Here is a 23362-nt window from a genome sequence, read left to right on the forward strand (position 1 = left end):
GGTTAGGAGTGAGCCAGGAGAAGGGTTGGGAAGAGAATCCCAACTTCACTGCACATGCGAAGGCCTGGAGGTGGGAGACGGCCTGGATCATTAAGGAACTGCAGGCGTTCTGGAAGGCATCAGAGCAAGGGGATAAAGCCTGAGGTTGGGGATCAAGGAAGGACCAGATCAAGAAGGGCCTTGCAAGTCATGCTAAGGAATTTGGCCATTCTCTTGAAGGTAATAGGGAGCTATTGAAGGTTGTAACTAGGTGTAACGCGATCAGATTTGTGTTTCACTATCAGAAAGAGACCTTTGGCTACGAGGCGGAGGCAGGCAGACATCAGGCAGTTGTAATAATTTAGGAGAAAAACAGTGGTGACCTCATGACTGCCATGGGAGATGGAAAAAAAAATGGGACAGTTCATGAGACAGTGACAAGACTTGGTGCTGTTTAGGTGTTACAGTTGAGGGAGGGGGAGATGTGAAGAATGACACCCAGGTTTCTGATTCTGAGATGAGCAGCAGAGAGGTGGGTTTAGAAGGTGAAATGAGGACCTGGCTTTGCACCTGTTGAGTCGGAAGAACTTGGGACCATCTGGCTGATGGTGTCGGGGGTGGGGGTGTGGTTCTTGGTGTGTCTGGAGCTCGAGAAAGAAGTCAGGGCTCCCTGCATCGCTGCCCAGGCAGCACCAGCGGGGGGCCCACAGAGGTGCCACCCTCCCACCCAGTCAGAATAAAGAACCTCCAGTGACCAGTGGCTGACCACAGACACTTCTCTAGAAAGCAACCTAGTAGCAGGATGTGCTCTGGGAGGAGCTTTGAGGGCCATGGGGAAGGGGAAGGAAGAGGAGGGGACAGAGCCAGGGCTGTGCGACACTGGGCTTTTCTCTGCAGGTCTGGAGGCTGCAGACACCGGTCAGGGCTCGTCTAAGACATCAGGTGGTCCCGGGCTGGAGGCCTCCCTGGGCAGGACTGTGGACAGCCGAGCTGCAGCTGAGCCAAGGTAGGCGCTGGCTGGGGGTCGGGTCTCCAGGGAGGGAGCCGGGAGAGGCAGACCTGAGCAGAGCAGATCGAGGGTCCCGGAGGAGGGATGCTGGAAGGGGAGCCCGTGAGGGGCAAGACACCCCTGGAACTTGTGAATACGCGCCCAGCCTTTCTGAGACGGGTTGCCCAGATGTGGTGGCTACTATGACCATTCTGCCAAGTTAAAATTATCCAACCTGGGCTGTCCAGTGGTTAGGACTCCGCACTTCTGATGCAAGCGGCACGGGTTCGATCCCTGGTGAGGGAACTAAGATCCCATATGCCTCGAGGTGCGGCCAAAAAAAAATTAGAAAAAGATTATTCAATCCATTTTCACAAGAAGAAAGGACGCAGGACCCTGTGAGAAGACCCCTCCTTTCTTCTCCGAATCCTGTAAATGCCAGTAATAACAGTACTAATTATTCACGCCTGGTGCTATAGGATACATTCTTTAGCCCATTGGATTCTCACGGGCAATTGGAGGAAGGCTGGGTATGTTTATAATGCCCGTTTATAGGTCAGGAGACTGAGGCAACTTACTTGCCAAAGTGCAGAGTGGGTAAGCAAGGCACAGGGCTCAGAGAGAATCTTCTGGGTCCCCATCGGTGCCCCTCCTGGGACATCATCTGTCCACCTCTGTCCCGGATCTTGGCCATTCTCTACACATACACACACACACACTCACACACATTCACACACACACGGATCCAGCGTCTTCTACATGTGCAGCCGGCACCAGAGTCCAACCAGAGCCGTGTCTCCGTCCTTGAGAAGCTGCCCGGCTGGTGTGCGGTTGAGACACAGCCGTGAGTGACTAACACAGACAGTAACAGGCACCGGGGCCGCTGGCGAGGCGCGGTGTGCGCGCAGGTGGAGAGAGCCCCGCAGGTGTGGGATCAGGGAGGGCTCCGCGCAAAGTGGCACCTGGGTCTTGAGGGAGACAGAGGGCTTGTGTGCAGAGATGGAGCAGCGGGCGTCCCAGTGAGGGGGACAAAGTGCGCAAACCCAGAGTAGGAGAGCGGGTGTGAACAGCGAGAAAGAAAAGCTAGAGATTCAGTTTGGCTGCTAACGTGGGGTTTGTGGAGAACTTAGCAGCATGGGCCTGGCCTGTTACTTTATTCAGCTCTAAGTAAGTGGCTTTTGAATGTCATCTCATTGAGTCCTCACAGTAATCTTATGAGGTAGGTGCTAATATTAGGTCTCCTTTAAAGATAGGGAAACTGAGGCACAAGGGCTCTAAGCAACATGTTGCCATAGCAACAGAGAGGCTTGGAACCCGGGCAGTCCAGCACCAAATGCTACCTGCCCGGCCACTCCGCCACTTTCCTCTGTCACCTCCTCGGCTCTCATGGTGGATGTGAATGCCAGGCTGGCTCGTGGCTTCCTGGTCTGCATCCAGGCCCTGTCACGTTCCTCCCAGGCTCCCCCCGCCCACCCCGCCCAGGAACAATGCTCGCCTCCTCCCCACTCGACCAGCCCTCTCGCATCCAGGTGTTTCCTTCCCAGCCAGAGGCAGACTCAGTGAGGAAGTGGGCCTGCCCGTTCCTCAGGGGACAGCTGGGGAGCAGGGCCCTCGGGAATCTGGAAAGCCCAGCGGGCCTCGTGGGATGAGGGTTGACAGGGGCCCCCTCAGAACCCCAAGCTCTGCATTTCCACCCCCCACTAATCACAGGCTCTAAACCAAAGAGCTGGGTGCGTCGTCTGGCAAGTCTGTCTCTACAGAGAGAAGAACTCAGAGTCCTGGAAATGGCATCTGCCCCGATATCCTGGGGGCGGCCGGCTGGCAACGCGGGTGGGAGGAGAGGGGAGTGATTCAGTGGTGGGCGGTCCCTTCTCTCTGTGCCAGGGCGGTGGGCGCAGGACAGGAGGGAGGCAGGGGTGTGGTCCTGGGAAACTCCGTGTCTTTCTTCCCAAGGGGTGGCTTCTCCTGTCTGAAGAGTCTGGCCCGGGAGCCAGCCATGGGGCAGGCAGGGGATCTTCCGAAGCTGGGCTCTTCACGGCCAGACACTGACCCGGAGCCAGGCCTCCTCAGTCCTGCTCTCTGCAGCCCTTCCTCCAGCAGGGAAGTCTTTCCCACGATCTCTTGCACAGAGAGAATGGGTAGCCGCAGCTGCGAACAGGGCCCCATCTGCTTCTTCCTGCTGTGTGTCACAGGACCGCCTCTGTGGCTCTGTGGCTGGTCCTGTGGCCTGTTTTATCCCAAGGCAGTGAACGGCCATGTGTTCGCACCCGCCCTGAGGACTGTTCATTGCTAATGTTCTGTGTTTAAGGAGGAGCGTCCTCTGCATCCCAATTCATTCATTCACTCGTTCATTCTTTGTTTCTGGTCTCGCCCCTCTGCTGGAAAGGGTCTAAGATTTTACCCTCCTTGTGACTAACAGGTTAGCGTACCACAATTTTAGGGATGCTGGCAGAAAACACGAGATTCTAGAGTCAGAGACCCGGGTGTTTACCACTCACGGTGCAACAGGCAGTGTGAGCGTCCTGCCCCCAAGTCCCCTGGGAGAGCGGGGAGGTGGCCCCAAGTGGATGCTGTGCGTCACGGCTGAGATTAGCCCTGAGCTAAGGAAACCCCCAGTGTTCACCGTGGGCTGCGAGCAAACCTGCCGTCTTTGCCCTGGAAGGAGACATCGTCTCTATCATACTGGTTGGCAAAGAAATCCACCCTTGGCCCTGGAGGAGATACTTGCTCTCTGTTCCAAGGCTGTTCACGATACAAACCTTCTTGAAGAAATGATCTGGAACGAAAGCTCACCAGACAGGCACAAACCCGGGAGGACTGTCTGCCAGCAACCTCCTACTGTCCCCTCGCCGACTGCACCCCAGCTGCACTGCCCCTTGAAAATCCTCGGGCACCTCCCTCCTCAGCGCTTGGGTGGCTGTTCCCTTCGTATGGAACATGTTTCCTGCAGACATTGGCTTGCTCCTTTCCTCCCGCAGGCTTCTACTCAGATGTCACCTCCTTAGGGAGACCTTTTAAAATCGCACACCCAACGCTGGAACCTCGCGATCCCCTTCTCAGCCGTATTCCTATAGCACTTCTCAGCATCTCATATACAGCTTAATTATGGCACTTATTGTCTTCCCCCGCTCCCACCCTCACTACGTACCCTCAGGAGTGCAACCTTTATGAGAGCAGGTGTTTTTGCCTACTTGATTGCCACATCCCCAGGAACTGGAACAGTGTCTCACACTTAGAAGGGGCTCGAAACAGAGTCGTTGCGTGAATGAATGAATCCATCCACTTATATGATCTTCGGTTGAAGACCTGGTTCTCCTACCTTGAGTCTGTAGGACAGATAAGGCTCAATCACTATTGAGCAAATGAGACAAGGAGCGAATAGCACTGGCCAGGGATGGGGGTGGGGGATGTATGAGAGGCCGCAGTGCCGTGACTCGTGGGGCTGCTCCCAGGTGGCTGGGATTCTCCCCTTGGCCGCTTTCCGTGCTGCTTGTACCAGCTGCTGGGAATCTTTCCAACTGGTGGCAGAGGCTGGTGTGTTTCTATCCTGTGATGTCGCATTCTTGCTATGACTGGGGGAACCGGGGGAGGGCAGGGGCTTGTGAGCTGAGCTTGGACGTGCCGTTTGCCTGGTTAGCAGCACAAAAGCCACAGTCGGTCATCCGAGACGGAGCCGGAGACCAATGCCCCGCACAAGTGGCAGGGCAGCGTCCTTACCACTGTGTCTGGGACCCCCTTCCCATGGGACCGCTGCCTCTTCACCAGTGTTTTCAGCATCAATGTCATCTCTGTCTCCTGTGCCAGTTGCCATAGCAACCATGCTGAACAGACTTGATTCCGTTCCCTAGCCTGAGAGCGGCTTGGGGACAGGGACCCTGTCTTGTCTTCGTACAAGTGGTTGACATTCACGAGGCAGTGCATCAGGGGCTGCGGAGAAGTAGAGAAGTGTACCGTAAATGCTTGTGGAATGACTCACATGGCACCTCGGGGCAACTGCAACGCCCAGCTCCCGTCAGGCATGTCTGTAATTAACTCTCCTCTCTGAGAACTGGGACCTGGGCCACAGTGGACAGTCCCCAGCTTACAATGGTTTGACTTAAGACTTTTCGATTTTACGATGGTGGGAAAGCAGCGTGCATTCAGTAGAAACCGTACTTCAGATTTTGACCTTTTCCCAGGCTAGCGATATGGGGTTCGATATGCTGGGCAGGGCAGCTCCTAGCCAGCCACGTGATCACAAGAATCAACAACTAATACGCTTACAGCCGTTCTGCACCCAGACGATCATTCTGTTTTTCACTTTCAGTAGAGTATTCAATCCATTACGTGAGATAGTCAGCCGTTGATTATCGAGTAGGCTTTGCGTTAGAAGATTTTGCCCAACTGTAGACTAATGGAAGGGTTCTGAGCAGGTTCAAGGTAGGCGGGGCCAAGCTGTGATGTTCTGTAAGGGTAGGTGTGTTCAGCGCATTTTCGACTTAACAGTATTTTCAACATACAATGGGTTTATTGGGATGTAACCCCATCACAAATCCAGAAAGATCTATATAGCTTGTGGGTTGCCAGCTTGTCTGCCTCAAAGAGCCCAGCAGGAAGCATGAACGATGCCACAGACCAGCTGACAGTGGTGGATGCAGTAGGAGGGGCGGGTGCCTGGCCCTTCCAGGGGGGCAGCTGCAGTCCAAGCCCACTGATTGTTGCCACGTGGAATTACGGGCCCATTGTTTCCAGATCTTCCAGTTATTCCTTCTAAGTAAAAGCTGAGAATCTCGATTTTTATGTGAAATCTGACTTTTAAATGTGGGCTACAGAGTCACATTTTCTAGAACCGTGGCTGCTTCTAGGGAAGGAGGATGCTTGCTTTTTCACTGTATAGCATGTGTACCTTCCAGACATTTGCCACGGGCAGAGTTTTTAGCGTGGGCAGTGAATTCTAACAATGTACCAGGCAGAGCAAGTCTCTGGTTCCCCGTGCAAATGTTACCAAACACGTTTGGTCTGCCCGAGTCGCAGTGAGTCAAATGCTGAGGTGCTGAGGTTGGCAACAGAGAAAGGGTTTATTCGTGAAGCAGCCAATCGAGGAGACGGGAGAACAACCCTCAGATCTGCCTTCCTGACGGCGAGGGGGCGAGGGGTACTTACGAGGTAAAGATGAGGCGTGTGGAGCATGGGGAAAGGTGATGGGGATAAGAAAAGGTGAGGTAATCATTGTTCTGTGCAGGTACAACTAAGCTACAGGCTTCTTCATAGGACGCATGCTCAGAAAATGGTGCTGTTAGCGTGTCCTGAGGGTGGAGGTATTGGGCCCCTGACGCCAAATGGTCACCAAGTGGACATTTGCGCCTGCCCAGATGGAGGGTCGGTGGTCTCAACCAGTCTTAATGGGCTCAAACTCGAACTGGACGCAGCTTTGAGTTCCTGAAAAACCACTTGGGCAAACGTCTTATCGTTCAGGCTTCATGACACTTGGAGGACACGCAAGTTTTTGTAAAAATAATTAAAGCAAAGCCTGACCAGCAAAGGCAGTATTTATGAATGGCTAACTGATAGCTACCCTTGGTTTCTGTGTAACACGTGTGTCATAAAGCTTGCTGTGGGCATGGACACCAGTGTGCCAATCGTGGGCCGAGAACGTGGCGAGTAGGGCCACACTGCAGTCAGTGAGAAGTCACGGGCTGGTAGGCCCCCAGCTCCTGAGGGCCTGTGAGGGCCTTCAAGGACTGTGTCTCATTTAGTTACCTCTAAACGTTCAGGCCCGGCGCGCTTTCTGCCACGTGAACAGTGTTCCATAGATGCTGTTTGATTTACTCAGCAATCTCAGTCCCTGGAAACACTGCCAGGAGCTAGGAAGAGAGCCAGAGGGCCTCGGAGCGGCCCAGATAGATGTTCCAAGAGCATGGGAGTTCCATGCTCTTTTTTCATAGACCAGTTTCTCGGGCTTTGTCTCCCTATTTTACATACAAGACAATGCCATGTGTTTATCTGGCTCCCCAGCGTTCAGCAAATTGGCAGTCTGGTGAAAGAGCAGAGACAGCAACAGGGCAGCCACCCGCACAGAGGAGCCTTTGTTCCAGTTTAAGAGAGGCATCCCCGCTGAACAGACAGATGACAGCAAGCGCCCTTTTGGATGGATTACAGAGCCTCGCCCTTCCTGGCTGGGAGGGCCAGTGAGGCGATGGGCCAGACGGCAGCCCCGTCCACCCACTTTGTGCGGGGTGCAGTCCCCACTGCTGAAACGGGATTCATATCTGAGAAAGTAGGAGCCTTTCAGCGTAGGATGGAGGCTTCCTTCACCTACCAGCAGCCCCTGAAATCGTCACTGTGTTACGGTGAGGTACGTGCAGTCATCTCCCATGAGATTCATCGAGGAAACCTCAGAGGCAAGTTTGGGTGCTTAAAAGGGCAAGGTTTATCTCCTGAGAAATTCACATCATCCTGAAGTGAGACAACTGAGATGTTGCTGCGTTTTGCCAGAATGACCTGGGTTCTGCCTGTTTCTATTTCCTGTCTGGTGCAGGCTTGACCCCTGAGGGCTCTGCCCCATACTGGTGTGGTCAGCAGCCCCAAAGGACAGGAAATAGATTACAGAGGTCCCCTGCAGAGGAACAAGGGGGTGACACAGCATATACCCAGGACCTGCACAAATGCATACAGGCACCGAATACATGGTTGATGAGTGAATGAGTGAGCGAATGAATGAGTAGAAGAATGAAGGAGGCTTTCTGACAGCGATTGTTCAAACCTCTTAGGATTTTGCTTTCCATTAAACATCATCCCAGACCGAACCCGGGCCCCCTGCACTGGGAGTGCAGAGTCTTAACCACTGGACCACCAGGGAAGTCCCTACTTCTCTTTTTTTTTATTGAAGTGTACTTGGCTTACAATGTCGTGTAAGTTTCAGGTGTACAACACAGCAATTCCGCTACATATATTCTTTTTCAGATTCTTTTCCCTTATAGGTTATTATGTAGTATCTATCGAGTAGGGTTCCCTGTGCTATGCAGTAGGTCCTTGTTGGTTATCTATTTTATACATAATAGTGTGTATATGTTAATCCCAAGCCTCCTAATTTATCCCTCCCCCGACCCGACCTACGCTTCTCTTTTCATCTATATCTTTGTGGTTTCTTTTCCTTTAAGTCTGCTCAATGGTCATTATTAGCTGATTCCTCCCCGACAAAAGTTTAACTGCGTGTGTACTTTATTTTCCTCGGGCAGAGGGTGCTTTGTGAGGTTTGGAGCAGGGGAAGAATGGGTACGAAGGGAAGGGAGGGGGCCGTGACTGGGCACCCCAGGCTGAGATCTGAGCTCTAGCCCTGGTTCATCATTCACTGGACATGTGACTTCAACTATTTCTCCAAAATATTTATTCACTGTCTCCTGGGTGCCGATAACTGCCTTAGGCACTGGACATGCTGCTGTGAATAATAGACACTGGAACCCACTGTTTGTGGAGCTCACATTCTAATGAAGAGCCCAGAAAACTGATCATTACATGGGAAAATTCTGATCCTGATGAAAGCTATGAATAAAATAAAAGAGTGTGCTAGAGCATGACTGGGAAAGCTATTTTAGAAAGACTGCTCAAGGGAAGGGCTCTCTACGGAGGTGACATTTCAAATGAGACCTGAGTGTTGAGAAGGAGCCGGCTGTGAGGAAGGCTTGGGAGAAAGGTGTTCCGGGCAGAGGTGTGCAAAGGCCCTGCGGTAGGACTGAGCTTGGCAAGTTAGAGGAACACAAAGAGCCATGAGGTGAGATCCTGGTGAGCCAGAGGGAGAGCGGGATGAGATGCAGCTGGAGAGAAGCACTGAGGCCAGATCGGGCAAGATTTAGGCAGGGTGAGGAGGGTGGACTTTATGATAAGGTCTAAGGGAAGTCATTGGAGGGCTTCAGTCAGGGGCTAGGCTGTAGGGGGAAGAGTGGAAGCTGGGAGACCCACTGGGGGCACTGCCGTAATTTGCACAAGAAATGATGGTGGCTTGGACCTGGTGGGGCGGTGGGGTTGGAGCAGAGGTTCTTACCATCCTTCTTCACAACCACATAACCGATAGAGGGGGACTTGAGAACACAACTTCTGGGCTCCCACTTGGGAAGCTTCTCTTTGTCTCCCTCCACCCCTGGATTTGGGGATCTGCCCTGTTCCCACTGCCTGTCCGCCTTGGGCGGTGGCTCTGACTGTGTTGCCATTTTCCAGCTCCTCCGTGTAGACTGGGAACACCCACAAGGTCTTCCACTCACAGTCGAACTTTCATGTTTGAAGTTTCATAGTTCATTTAGATTTCAGTGTCAAGTCTCGCCCACCAAAACATGCCACTGTGCATTTTTAGAGAGAACAAACAGCATGAATGCCTGACACCGTCCTCTCTTGAGTGGAGTTTTAGTTCCCCGACCTGCATGCCTAGCCCTTGATCAAAATGTCATCATGAAATAGTCTGACATTCTAGCTGGTTCTTCTGGGTGTCCATCTCACAGAGAGGCCCCCAGTGGGCCCCCTGGGGATGGGGGTGCTGGGACTTGAGCCGGATTCCTCAGACTCCAGAAGTTACGCCCACAGCTCAGCATGGTCAGCCTTACAGTACAGCAGTCCCAGAGACCCAGGGAGGAAGAGAAGAGCAATTATTTTAATAGTTTTATTGTTTTTTTCCCTGAGATTATAAGCTACACGCACAGTGTAATTCAATGGCCGTGTCCTTGAGTGATGAGCTCACAGGTGTCTATTTTATTATGCTTCCCAACTTACATACATGTCATCTCTCTCTTTTGTGTGCCCTCTGCCACATAATAAAAGTAAAGTCAAACCTATTTCATATTAAGACATCAGATGTAGAAATGTATTAAAAATGAAAAACAGTGCCTATGGGTAAGTGATACCACTTTTTTTTTTTTATAGTTTAGTGTGTATCATTAAAAGATAAAGGACTCACACACATACACACCAGGGAAATCTGAATAAAAAGGTATCGATGTCAATATCCTGGTAATGATACTTGCACTGCAGTTTCACAAGGTGTTACCACAGTGGGAAACTGGGTAAATCACACGTGAGATCTCTCTGTGTTATTTCTTACAACTGCGTGTGAATCTACAGTTACCTCAACATTGAATGTTTAATTTAAGAAAAGACAACAGCTGTTACTTTTTTTCAAACAGAACTACAAAACTATTATCTCCCTCCACCCAAATTTCTGTGGTGTTCAAATTCCCAGTTGCCTCAAATGTCATAGTTTTTTTTTTTTTGCGGTACGTGGGCCTCTCACTGTCGCGGCCTCTCCCGTTGCGGAGCACAGGCTCCGGACGCGCAGGCTCAGCGGCCATGGCTCACGGGCCCAGCCGCTCTGGGGCACGTGGGATCTTCCCGGACCGGGGCACGAACCCGCGTCCCCTGCATCGGCAGGCGGACTCCCAACCACTGCGCCACCAGGAAAGCCCCTAACTCCGTAGTTTTTTGTAATAGTTTGAATTAGGATCGAAATAAGAGTCACTTGGTTGATAATGTCTCTTAAACCCTGTTAATCTGTAGCCCCCCCCACTTCCTTTGGCTTTACTGCTCCCCTCCTCACCCTCACCCCATCTTCCCTGCAATTTATTTGTTAAAGAAAACAGAATGTTTGTCCTGTAGAGTTTCTCAAACGCTGGATTTTGCATCCTGGTAATCTCCGTATTTCCTATAAATTGGTAATTAGATATAGAGGCTTATTTGCATTTAGAGTATATAAAACATGCACAAGCTTAAAAAAATTAAAATGGTAAAAAAAAAAGGGTATATATTAAAATATGTCAATTATTTTCCACTCCAGTTCCTCGGATGTTTCTCAAGAGGTAGCTGTGCCTTGTGTGTAAATGATCTGGTTTTTTAAAGATGTGAGAGCACCATTGAACAAACATGCCTTTTTCTTGGTAAATTCTAGAATTTGGTCAAAGCCAGCTAAGCACCCAAGCACGTGATCCCAGTTACAGATTCAGATGTGGGTTTCTTTCTTTTTTTAATACCTTTTTATATTTACATACAGTAAAATTGACTATCACTGCTATGCAGTTCAATGAGTTTTAACACATATATCGATTTTACCACAGGATACAGAGCAAATCCATCACCCCAAAAGTTCCCTGTTGCCCCTCTGTAGTCACCCCCTCTCCCTATCCCAAACCCTTACAACCACTGATCTATCTTCTTTCTTTTCTTTTTTTTGGTAATAAATTATTTATTTATTTATTTATTTATTTATGGCTGCGTTGGGTCTCCGTTGCTGCACGTGGGCTTTCTCTAGTTGCGGCAAGCGGGGGCTACTCTTCGTTGCGGTGCGCGGGCTTCTCATTGCCGTGGCTTCTCGTTGTGGAGCCAGGCTCTAGGCGTGCAGGCTTCAGTAGTTGTGACACACGGGCTTAGTTGCTCTGCAGCTTGTGGGATCTTCACGGACCAGGGCTCGAACCCATGTGCCCTGCATTGGCAGGCGGATTCTTAGCCACTGCACCACCAGGGAAGTCCCTAGCAGGCAGATTCTTAATCAATTCGCCACCAGGGAAGTCCCTTCTGTTGTATTTCTTTTTTTAGTAGCTATCCCAGTGGATGTTAAGTGCTTGCTGTATTTTTTTAAACTATCCTCATTTGATTTTTGGTACCAAGGGTAGGCTGGCTTTTTCAGAGAATCTTTTCTTTTTTCTCTATTCTTTGGGACAGTAAACTCTGTGCTAAGTAACATAAAAACTTGCTTCACTCTGTAGGTTTGAGAGAGCTTATCAAAGGAACCATCTGAGCCAGATACCACTTTTTTAGAGCCAGTTACTTGATGGCTTTCTCTGTTTCCTCACTGGTTACTAATATAAGCAGTTTTTCTAACCCTTCTAGAGCCTTTTGAGTCATTTTTATTTTCCTAGAAAATTGTGTATGATACAGAGGGTTCAGACTTTCTTTATACAGATAAATGTCATATGGGATGTTTATCATTCCTAATATTGTCTCTTTGTTTTCTCTTTCTCAATTAGCTTTCCCAGGTGTGTGTGTGTATGTGTGTGTCTTTTTTTTCTTCAAAGAACAAGCTCTTGGATTCTTTCAGAGTTCCTCTGCTTTTCAGTTGTGGAGTGTGTTGCCCTGGGAAGCAGACTTGGGTGGCCCTCCCTCTGGGGTCACAGTGGGGCAGCCTGTGGTCATGATTGAGGGCATGAGCTCTAGAGCCAGATGGTCTGAGTTCAGGTGCTCATTCCTTTACTTACTAGCTATTTGACCTTGAATCGTTATTTGTCTCTGTGTTTCAATTTCCCCGTCTGTGGAATGGGGAGAAAATAGTGCCTACCTCATAAGGTTAATATTAAAGAGTTGATAGTTTTTAAGTGTTTAGAAGAGTGTCTGGCACATAGCAAGCACCATAGTAGCACTTCTTAAATAAATCTAGACTCCCTCCCCTCCAGTTTGAGAGAAGCCTCGTTCCCCCGGGAGCCTCTCCATTCCACAAATATACTTTGTACACGTCCCACCCACCACTAACTGTCTCTTCTTTTGCAGAACCAGCTCTTTGCAGGAAAACAAGCACCTTACTTTCCATTCTGCTGCCTGAGACAGTCACACCCTCCTCACACTTACCCCAGGCCCCCATGGAGAGCTCAGGTCAGTATGGTCCGGGAGAGAGGGGTCTGGTGTGCCTGTTTGCAGAGTGGGGAAGGCCCATCTGGCAGATGAGGTTGCCCCCAGGGCTGGCAGGACCACCTCTACCCAGCGGGGCTGAGAGACCCGCACTCAGCTCCCCAAATGCGAGACCATCTTGAGAGATGGACATCTACACGCTTGTACGAGCCCCAGCTGCCGGCAGATCACTGAGCTGGACATTGGGAGTAATGACAATAATAGCAACATATATTGCCACGCACTTGCATTTATTTAACAGAAATCTCTATGGCACTTACAATATATCAAGTAGTGGGAAAAGCACCTGACAAATGTTAATTCGTTTAGTCTTCATAAAGACCCCATAAGATAGATATTATTATTACTTCCATTTTACAGAAGACGGGAGGGGCTTCCCCGGTGGCGCAGTGGTTGAGAGTCCGCCTGCCGATGCAGGGGACACGGGTTCGTGCCCCGGTCCGGGAAGATCCCACGTGCCGCGGAGCGGCTGGGCCCGTGAGCCATGGTCACTGAGCCTACGCGTCCGGAGCCTGTGCTCCGCAGCGGGAGAGGCCACAGCAGTGAGAGGCCCACGTACCGCAAAAAAAAAAAAAAAAAAAAAAAGAATATGGGAAAGTGAGTAGAAGACAGGTATTGTCCCAAGATCACATAGATATTATATGGTCAAATCGGGATTTGAACCCAGCAATCTAGCTCCAGCATCTGTGCTGTGAATGACTTCTCTACGGGTTGCCTCATGCAGAATATCAGGAGGATTCTGCGAGGTAGGGATATCAGTACAATTGTCCTCATCTTACTAAAAGGGAAACAGGCTCAGAGAGGTTAGGTAATTTGCTCAAAGCTACAGAGCTAGTGAGTGGCAGATCCAGGATTGGAACCCACGTCTGGCTGCTTCCAAAACCTAGACTTTTCTCCCTACACCGTCCTGGGACAACAAGCAGAGATGACCCTTCCCCCAAGATGTGTATCAACTAATGTTCTCCTGGCAAGTCAGAAACCACTCCTCCGGCCACCAGGCATAGACTCCCATGCCGTTGAAGATCCCTGTCCCAGGGAAGAGTAGGGGACACCCCGAGGCAGGCACAGCCACTAGCTTGTTATCATTCCTAAGACAGCATCCTTTCCACACCCCACTCACCCTCAGAGAGCCTCACCCAATCAGAAGAAGCTTCAACCAGTGAATCTTGGTGTCACAAGGTTCCTGGTCACCTTTAACCAGCTGGGGTTTGGGCTGGGAGGATAAGGGTGGGGACAGCACTGTGAAAATCTCCTACTGAACATTTCAAAACCAACTTACTTTGCACTCACTTTAATTACAACAATTAAGACACGTGGGTATCGTGTTTTAGGAAGGGAGGTATACCGATAAAGGTTCTTTGGATACAAGCAATAGAAACCCATATGGTTCATTTAATATTCAAAGAAGAAAAGTGGCTGAGCATTGAAGGAACAGCGGAAGCATCCAGAAAGGGCAGGGAACAGGGTGGATCTGCCACCAGGACAGGAAGAGGGAGGCTCTCTCCACTCCGGGCTGTCACCCACACAAAGGTCACCCAGAGGGACAGAGAGTCCGTTGGCCAGCTTGGTCCCATGCCACTCCAAGGCCAGGTCAAAGCAGGGCAGCTGGGTCACAGTGCCACCAGGATTATAGTGAGCAGGGAAGGCTACAGAGCAAGAAAGACCACCAACATCCAAATGACCCCCTGACCCAAAATCCAGTGGGTGAGAGAAGCATCCCCAAATTAGGATACTGGCCCGAAAACAACTCCGAAAGGGAGTTTTTCCATCAGGACCAGGGACTGCAGTTGTCCTGGCTGGCTTTCCAAATTATAGTTGTTTTTAACTTTTCCCACCTTCCTACAGCCCTTAGAGACCTCTCATCCTAGAGTCAAGAAGAGGGGCACCCGAAAAGTAAGACGTTTATTTGGAGGGCTGCAAAGAGCAATGTTTCAAGGTCACCAAAGGTATTGTTATTTTGCCACTCCTGCAAACAGGGGCAAGATTGCAAACCTTTTTAGAAACATCTGAGCCTTTGTACCACGTGGGGGGATGGTGGGAGTCAGGCATGGGATGGAAGAAAGAGGAGCACGTGAGCGTGTCACTCACTCCAGCCAATGGTGCAACTGGGTGCTGAGCACGTGATTTCAACGAGCAGCTGAGATGCTCAGACAGTGCTGTCTGTTCACCAGGGGATTCTCAGACAAGTCCTCGCCCCTGGTAGGAAGGGCAGTCGGTAAGGTCCAGGTGGTCAGCGTGTTGGGGCCCCATGGGCTCCAGGAAAATGGAGCCCAGCTCAAAGGTCAAGGTCAGGAAAAGGTCACCCTCCAAAATGGAAACTAGTAAACACAACATGTACCACATGACATTCACCGGTTCAGAGCTAAGCTGCCTGCGGTAGTCCAAGGCTGAATTGGAACACACACAAACAAACCATATTCTTCTCAATTGTTTTATGGCTCACCCGGCGTGAGGTAGTGGGACCCCTGGGTTAGGGATTTTATTGTGATTTTAAAGGGAAGGGACCAGAAAGAGTTCATTGGTGTGTTTCCATTTCCATTCCAGGGAGGGGGTTCTGATTCTGACGGCTGATACCCAGAGAGTGGAAAAGGACAGTTCTCCACAACATCCTAGTTTGAGGGAAACATCCCTTGGGAATTATGAATTCATCTCTTTGGTAGTAATTTTATGTCCCCTGTAACCCTCTCGTCTGGGTGGTTCTGTGCAGCGGCTGGAGCAGGCTGAGGGAATTTTAAGTTTGATTATTCCACCAGCTTTCCCCATACTGATGCCAGGGTCCTCTCTGGGCATGTTTGTCGGGGTTCTCCAGAGGAACAGAACCAGTAGGATGTATATACCTATACAGAAGGAGATTTATTATGAGGAGTTGGCTTACATGATTATGGAGGCTGACAAGTACCAAGACCTGCAGTCAGGACAGCCAATGGTGTAAATTCCATTCCAGAAGCCAGCGGGCTCGAGACTCAGGAAAAGCCAGTGTTTCAGTTCAAGTCCAAAGGCAGGGGAAAACCAGTGTTCCAGCTGGAAGGCAGTCAGGCAGGAGGAATTCCCTCTTCCTTGGGGGAGGGTCAGCCTTTTGCTCTATTCAGGCCACCACTGATTGGATGGGGCCCACCCACATTAGCAAGGGCAATCTGCTTTACTCGATCTATCGATTTAAATATTAAACTCATCTAAAACACCACAGACACAATCAAAATAACATCTGACCAAATATCTGGGTGCCCTGTTGCCCAGTCAAGTTGACTCGTAAAATTAACCATCACAAGAGGGTATGGGACAACTTCAAGAAGACAAAGACTGGTCTGCTTGAAAAAAATCTTAGGAGATTTTATTCCTGTCATGGCTGGACCCAAAGAGTGTCAGAACACTGGTGTCTATAAGGGTTACATTTCTAAACAAAGGTTATATCTTTTGCAAACAAGCTAATGGACAACAACAAAAATAATAGTAATAATAATAAACTTTCTCCAATTGTATTCTTTTAAATAAGTTTATTTATTTATTTTTGGCTGCGTTGGGTCTTCGTTGCTGCGCTTGGGCTTTCTCTAGTTGCGGTGAGTGGGGGCTACTCTTCGTTGCAGTGCATGGGCTTCTCATTGCGGTGGCTTCTCTTGTTGCGGAGCACGGACTCTAGGTGCGCAGGCTTCAGTAGTTGTGGCTCATGGGCTCTAGAGCACAGGCTCAGTAGTTGTGGCGCACGGGCTTAGTTGCTCCGCGGCATGTGGGATCTTCCCGGACTAGGGATCGAACCTGTGTCCCCTGTGTTGGCAGGTGGATTCTCAACCACTATGCCACCAGGGAAGCCCCTAATTGTATTCTTTTAAATCTCCTCCCACCACCGTAAGAGCCAGGAGTATCGCCAGGGAGGGGCCATCCTGACCCTGTGACTTAATTCAGGGACATTTGTCCTCTGTGAACTGAGCATCTTGTCACTTCAGGGCTTCTCTAACAGATCAGTTACTCATATCTCCAAACTTATCTAATTCTCACTGAATTAGATTAGTTCTGTAATCCTGTACCTTAGATTCTCCTGGGGAGATATTTTTAAAAGTTGATGATTGGGCCCCACCCTCAGATATCTGATTTATTTGGTTTGGGGTGGGCTCTGCATTGGTATTTTTTTAAATCTTTCCAGGTGATTCTAATATGAGCCAAGGGTGGGAAGTAGGGGAAAAGCAAACATCTAAGAGGAGGTTGGGGAGAGATTTGACTGTCTAGGATCGCAGGACAATGGACAGCTGACATTGCCAAGTCCTGGGTCAGCTTTGAGTGGCCGGAAGTAGAGGAGCAAACCCTGAACTATGGGTGTCCTGCCACAGCAGGACCCTGTCAGCCTTTGTTCTCCCTTCCTTCCTCCCTATTGTCTCTTTAGCTGTAATAACATCTACCCTGGTTGGAGAGCGGGGAACCCTTTTCCAGGCAACTTTATCAGGGGCGTTTTTTTCTGCATTCAAGCCCCAGGCACACATAGGTAGACACGCGCTCACAGTCTCACCTGGGTGTCCCCTCTTCCCTTTCCCCAGTAAAGAGGTGAATGGTCACAAGTAAGATGACAGCTTTAGAGGAAGTGCATTTTGGCAAGCAGAAAGCTCTGCTCCAGCAAAAAGCTCTGTGACCTTGCGAAAATCGCCTCTCCCCTCTGAGCCTCATTTCCCCCTCCGTGAAATGGGAAGAGAGAGAGCCAGCCTCCGAGGTCCCTCTGGGTCTGACCTTCTGTGGTTGGAGAGGCGATATGGGGTGACTTTCAATCTGGATTCCACAAAACAGGGAGAACAGTAATTGTTCTGGCAAACTCACAGGGCTCTGCTCAGAATCCAGTGAGACAACACACACAGTTTGTGTGTCCCTGAGTCAGAGAACAGTGGCTGCCGTAACAGATGACCCCAGTGTCAGTAGATCAACACAACAAATGCTTCTTACTCTTGTCACCACCCAATCTGGGCTACAGTCTTTCAGGGACAGAGGCTTCTTTCCTCTCAGGGCACCATCATCTTCCACATATATATTCCAAGCTCATGGAGGATAGGGTGGAGGGTTTTATGGCCACGCCTGCAGGTGGCACATACCACCTCCACCACGTGCCATTGGCCAGAACTCAGTCACATGGCTCCTGTGAAACAGCAAGGGAGTCTGGGAAATGTAGTCTTCTCATCTACCTGCGACAAAAAGGAACTTGGTTTGATGAACACGTACCGTTGTCTTGCTGCGCCTACGTAAGACTCTCTACACGTGTACCATTCAAGTGCTATTTATTTTATTATTTTTTTTTAATGTATTTATTTTTGACTGCGTTGAGTCTTTGTTGCTGCACGTGGGCTTTCTCTAGTTGTGGCAAGCAGGGGCTACTACTCTTCGTTGCGGTGCGTGGGCTTCTCATTGCGGTGGCTTCTCTTGTTGCACAGCATGGGCTCTAGGCATGCGGGCTTCAGTAGTTGTGGCGCACAGGCTTAGCTGCTTTGCGGCATGTGGGATCTTCCCGGACCAGGGCTCGAACCTGTGTCCCCTGCGTTGGCAGGCGGATTCTTAACCACTGTGCCACCGGAGAAGCCCTCAAGTGCTATTTAGATGTTAGGTATTAATAGTAATCTGGATACCTGATAGTTATATCCTATTCCTGGATGGAGGGGTGGATAATGAATGTTATTTATTTAGTGGGTGTTCTGGACCAAGAATGCGGTTAGACATTGCATATCATGTATAAACGACCCTGAGATACTTGAGGCACGAGAAATATTATTTCTTTGGCTTAATCAAATCAAATCCAGCTTCAAGCCCTTGTTTTCCAAGGTCCGTACAAATTCCAATGTCATTCACTTGCGGTACCCCCCTCCTCTCCTTGGGATCCTGTGAGAAGGCCAGGGGTTACAAAGTCTGCATGATGGGAAGTGTCAGTGGTCTTCAGTCCACTATGGCTACAGCCCCCAGAACAGCTTGCATGGTCCGTAAGGAGACAGGGGGCTCCTTTGGGGACATTCTTGTGCTCTGGCAAAGGTGGCCCAGGAGACCACAGCAGTGGCACTCAAGCACACAGAGTTTAGTGCTTAGCTGCCCTCATCTGAGATCTTTGCCACCACCGTTCAGCTATGTCCCAGCCAACCCTGGTCTTCCTCCTTCCTGGGTCCCCATAACCCTCGTACCCTCACAGTCTTGGGAATCCAACCTTCCACCCTTGAATCGCCACTCCCCTCTTTAACTAAAAGCAGCAGCCTTCACCCCCATCCCTTGGAGACAATCCAGCTTGATCGTCTCAATCAGACAGCCAGGGGTCTCAAAGTCAAGGGGCTGGGGAGAGGATGTAAGTGAGGGAAACAAGGAGAGTGACCACTCTGAAGCCCTAGGGGAGCTGTGCCCTGTCTCAAGCGGCAGCTGCTCCCCAGCCCCTGTCACTGTCATATGTAAGAAGAACGCACGCCCAGTGTCGACAGACTTTCAGGAGATGCCAGAAATCCGAACTTTGATGCAAAATCTCCTGATTTGTGAATGTTGGCAGCTAGTTCATTTTTAAAATTTTTTCCAAGACACTCTACAAGCCCAAACAAGACACGTCTGCAAGCCAGATGTGGACCAAAGCCTGAGAGTTTGTTCCAGCTGCCCAGACTTTTGAAAATAAAGTTTATTGGGGGTTGTCTCCCGGGGCTACTGGCAGAGTCTAACTTCTCCATTTTTTCTCTGAAACATAAAAACTTAACTCCCTCTGCAAAGCAGGAGAACCTAGGGCTCGGAAGACAAAGGTTTGGCTGCCCTTCTAATGAGGGGGCAGGGAGGAAATCACAGATATCACAGTTTTAAGTCTTTTGTGTAGTCCATGGCGGGAAGGTGGGCAGAAGAAGGGAGGGGAGAAGGAAGAAAGAAGGAAAGAAGAAATAGGACATAGCATTATTTTTTAATAACCCACCCTGCGTTAACTCATTTATTTTCATGCCAGGTGGAGCTCGGTAGATGGAAGGATGGCTTGGGACAAGACTTCTTGCCAGGCTAAATCATTTCCTTGCTAGTTTTGGGAGACGCTGCACTGCCCAACAGGGTGGCCGGGTGGGCAAACGTGCGCTGTAACACCTGCCCACTTCCTGCCCGCTCTGAGCCTGAAGGAGACTCAGATTCAGACCTGGACCTGGTCTGGGCAGGGGAACAAGTGAGAGGCAGGAGGAAAATGAGGGTTTCAGAGATGCTGGGTGGCCCCAGCAGACGTACAAGGGCCCACGCCAGAGCTATGGAAGGGCCAGTCCATGAGCACCAGGGCATGAGGTGCCTTGACCTAAAGAAATTCTAACTCCTGGGCTGCAACCTGCTGGTTTTTTAGATTTGTCCTCTCTACCCTACCTATTTCCAAAGGAATCTGAGGCAATTAAGATATATGTTTAGTAGAACATGAAGCAAACGCACCCGAAAAGGAGCAAAGGAGAGAGGTCTCTGTCACTTGAGATGAGCTGATTTTTGAGACGGGGCCCCAGTTTGGCTGTAAGTTTCCTGACCGCCAAGGCAAAAGGGGAACCTCTGAGGCGTGTGGTTTGTACTGTCTGACAACAGGAGACTGCACCCTCGCCTGTAAAAACAGCCTCTTGGTTGGAGCTGATCATAAAGGGGAATTGATGGTACAGGGAGTGTCTCCCGTACTTCCTGTGTTGGTCCAGATCCTCTAAGAAGCAGATAGCGAGACAAGATTAGACATGCAAGGCTTCATGTGGGGAAACACCTGTGGGACAGAAAATGGAGACGGAGGGAGCTGGTGAGAGCTGGGAGAGCGAGCGCCCAGACGGTGATGAAAATCCAACTCTGAGAGAAGGAGGAAGGGTTGGGTGGAAATGTGCTAGACTGACGGATGGGTCTTGGGTTGGGCAATCCCTGAGCCACAGGGTCAGCCGCCTACAAAGCTTCCCGAGCTGGCTTTAGAATTCCTGCTGCTGCCCCTATTGGCTGGGAAGTGTGGCCTCGGCAGGAGGCGATGGATTTCACAGCCCAACAGCACAGAGCTCCTTGGTTCCTCACACTCGTTGTAGCGGGAGATCAGTGAGGTGCATTCTCACGGCTACCGTGCTCTCCAAGTGTCAGTTACTGATTCGCGTACCCACCTCCACAGCTCTGCAGTGTCAATGCCCTGCTGTTAAAGAAAATAATTATTTTGACACTTGTTAAACCCTAAAGAAGACTTTATTCAAGATTATTGCAATGGAGGAGAGAGATGGGCCTGTGCTCTGAATAAGGCAAAGACAGCTGGGGATTTACAGCCAACAAACAGAGGGAGGGGTCAGTAGATGGAAAATTCCTAAGAGGGGACCTCAGGGGCGGGAGATTCTTACTAAAGTGACCTAGCAGGGTTCTTGCCGGACACAGGTCAAGAACTTACACATCAAAGGTGGGGAATAGAGAGCTTGGTCAGATATCAGGGAGAGGGACTTCTATCGACTGACAGCAGGATCCTTGCTAAAACTGGGCTTGGAGACCAAAGACAGGACAGGGGCTACGCTGAGGGCCTAGTGGAGAACAGGGCTCCGAGGACCCCGAGAGAGTTCTTGTCACCTCCTGGTATCTATCTGATATGTTTCTTTAAATTGACTTTAAATTTTAGCTTCATACTAGTTGAGGAACTAGTTATATATTTTTTTCTATACATTAAAATAAGTGCATAATTACTCAAATTTTAGAATCATCTGTGTACCATCTAAAATTGTCTCACATGTCACTGGCAATATACGTACCGCACTCTGGGGAATGTGGAGTTTACAAAGAACAGAGAAATGCCGATTGAAAGGCTGTATTGCAGTCCTGGCCGGGATGCAGGCTGCCAGCTCTAAGTTGATTACTTCCGGGCACCTCTTGAGGCTCAGAGAAGACGCTAAGGACATTCTCAGGGAGAGTGGAGGTGGGAGCGAGGGTAAGGCCAGGGGCTCCTGGCCTCAAAGCTTCCCCACCCTGCTGCCCAGATGTGGACCTGGACCTCCAGCGGAGCGTGCGCGCTGTGCTCCGAGAGCTCAGTGCCCAGGCCCCTGCCCTGCCGAGCAACCAAGGTAAGAGCCGGCAGGCACCGTCCGCTCTCTCTGCTTCCCCCACCCCAGCCCAGCCAACTCCGCCCACGTGTTCTCGCGAAGAAAGCGCCCCAGCCTGGAGCTCACACAATGAGGGGCTTCCAGCCAAGCCCCCGTCCTCCTGGAAATCCTTGGAGCCTGAAGGACCCAGAAGGTCTTCTCTGCACCCTGGCTCACCCTCCAGGGACTGTGGCACAGCCCACCGGGGGTCTGCCGCCCTCTTTCTTAACCGCCTTCTCCAACTTGCCTTGCAAATAAAATCCCCTGGCACTCCAGGCCCGCATGACTCCCAGGAACGTGGCTTGGGGTGCTGAGCTGTAAACATCGCTGCTCCAGAAGACACGTGCACAGACCTGTCCCCGCTAGCGTCCCGCCTCCCTCCTTTCTGCCCTGGGAATTCACCGCTCATGGGGGCTGCAGATCAGAGAAACCTCCCCCCGCATTGGCGCGGAGCCCAGCACCTGGCAGTGGGGGCGGGGGTCAGACCTGGGACTCCAGGGCTCAGAGTCCTGCTCAGAGGGGTCTCCTTTCAGAGGCCCCCCTCCCCCCTGGCTGGGCTGGACACCCCTTTCTCCTGACCCAGGCATGTGGAGATGGTCCCTGCACAAGAAGGTCGAGCGGGATCCTGGTAAGAGTCCGGCACTGGTCCGCATACTGCTCAGAGAACTGGAGAAGGTGAGTCCTCGGGCTTCGGGCAGGGGGCAGACAGGGGCGAGAGGAAGAGAGGCCGTTCCCGCTGGGGACTTGGGCCCATCCACCCCGTGTCTCACACACTCTGGTCGTTTGATTTCTACCGTATTTCTCCCTCTCCAGTACTTTGCTATAAGCAATTTTATCTTTACGTTGACTCCCACTCTTTGACCCGAGTTAACGTCTTTCAAAAAGGATCTCTACGACACGACCGTAAATGGAAAACCCGTATCACTGGACAGAAATGGAAAGTACCTGTAAACGTAAATGCCTAACTACTGAAAATTTTCAAAATTATCCTCGTAATTACCCTCCACACCACCCAGTGCTCTACGTTTGGGAAACGCTGCACTCAGGGGAGCCTCCAAGCTGGCGCCTCACCTGTCGCTTTGCTACCAGCTCCTGCCCTGAGTCAGTGCCGCCCCTCCCTCAGGGAGTTCCCTGCACCCCTCCCACACGCCCTCACACCTGGGCTCCCGCACCTGTGCCCCCCACCCCCGCTCTTCTACCAGGGCAGGCTGTGGCCCTTTTCCACTCCCCTCGGCCTGCTGGGACACTGCCTTCCACCACATCTCCCGCTAGGATGTGGCGAGACCCCTGCGACCCCCCGCACCTGTGCGCCCCATCCATGTCCTGTGATCTCCTGTTTTCCAGGCAGAAAGTGAGGACGCCCGGCATGTCATCATTCCCTTGCTGCACACTCTAATGTATGTGCTCACTAAGGTGAGCGGGGACTGAGGGTGAAGGGGGTCGGGGTGACCCACGGGTGACGGGGCTGGACACTCAGGAGACAACCAGTCTCTGTCTGGTGAGCGAGCCTAGAGGAGCTCGAGGAGCACCTGCCCCTAACTGGCTTCTCCCCATAGCCCTGCCCTCGCCCTGATACACGAAGAGATGAAATTGGGGAGGTAGTGGCGGTAAATTCGCAACCCCGACAGAGCAGAAGGGCTGCGAGGGGAGTTGATGTGCTGGCAAAACAGGGTGGGGATGAGTTTCCATCTTGAGAAGCCTGAACATGGTGTAGGAGGGGAGATGCCTTAGA

The 23362-nt window shown here is 50.8% G+C and overlaps 1 protein-coding gene across 8 annotated transcripts in view; it reads left to right on the forward strand.

Moving 5' to 3' along the window:
- Nucleotides 1–202: 202 nt before the first annotated feature.
- Nucleotides 203–23362, forward strand: part of PIK3R6 (phosphoinositide-3-kinase regulatory subunit 6) — a 57718-nt gene continuing 34558 nt past the window's right edge. For 6 of the 8 annotated variants that reach the window (XR_004347350.1, XR_004347351.1, XM_032615823.1 and 3 more), the window contains exons 1-6: nt 203–219; nt 877–985; nt 12467–12568; nt 21529–21612; nt 22214–22305; nt 22975–23043. Coding sequence is in view for 6 of the 8 variants with exons in the window: in XM_032615823.1 (XP_032471714.1) it covers nt 12556–12568; nt 21529–21612; nt 22214–22305; nt 22975–23043 (258 nt within the window). In the remaining 2 variants the exon portion in view is untranslated. Of the gene's footprint in view, nt 220–876; nt 986–12466; nt 12569–18026; nt 20334–21528; nt 21613–22213; nt 22306–22974; nt 23044–23362 lie in introns of those variants that run through there. The other 2 variants (XM_032615826.1, XM_032615827.1) reach the window with 2 other exon arrangements.

This window comes from Phocoena sinus, chromosome 20 (assembly GCF_008692025.1).
Source record: "Phocoena sinus isolate mPhoSin1 chromosome 20, mPhoSin1.pri, whole genome shotgun sequence".
NCBI lineage: Eukaryota > Metazoa > Chordata > Mammalia > Artiodactyla > Phocoenidae > Phocoena > Phocoena sinus.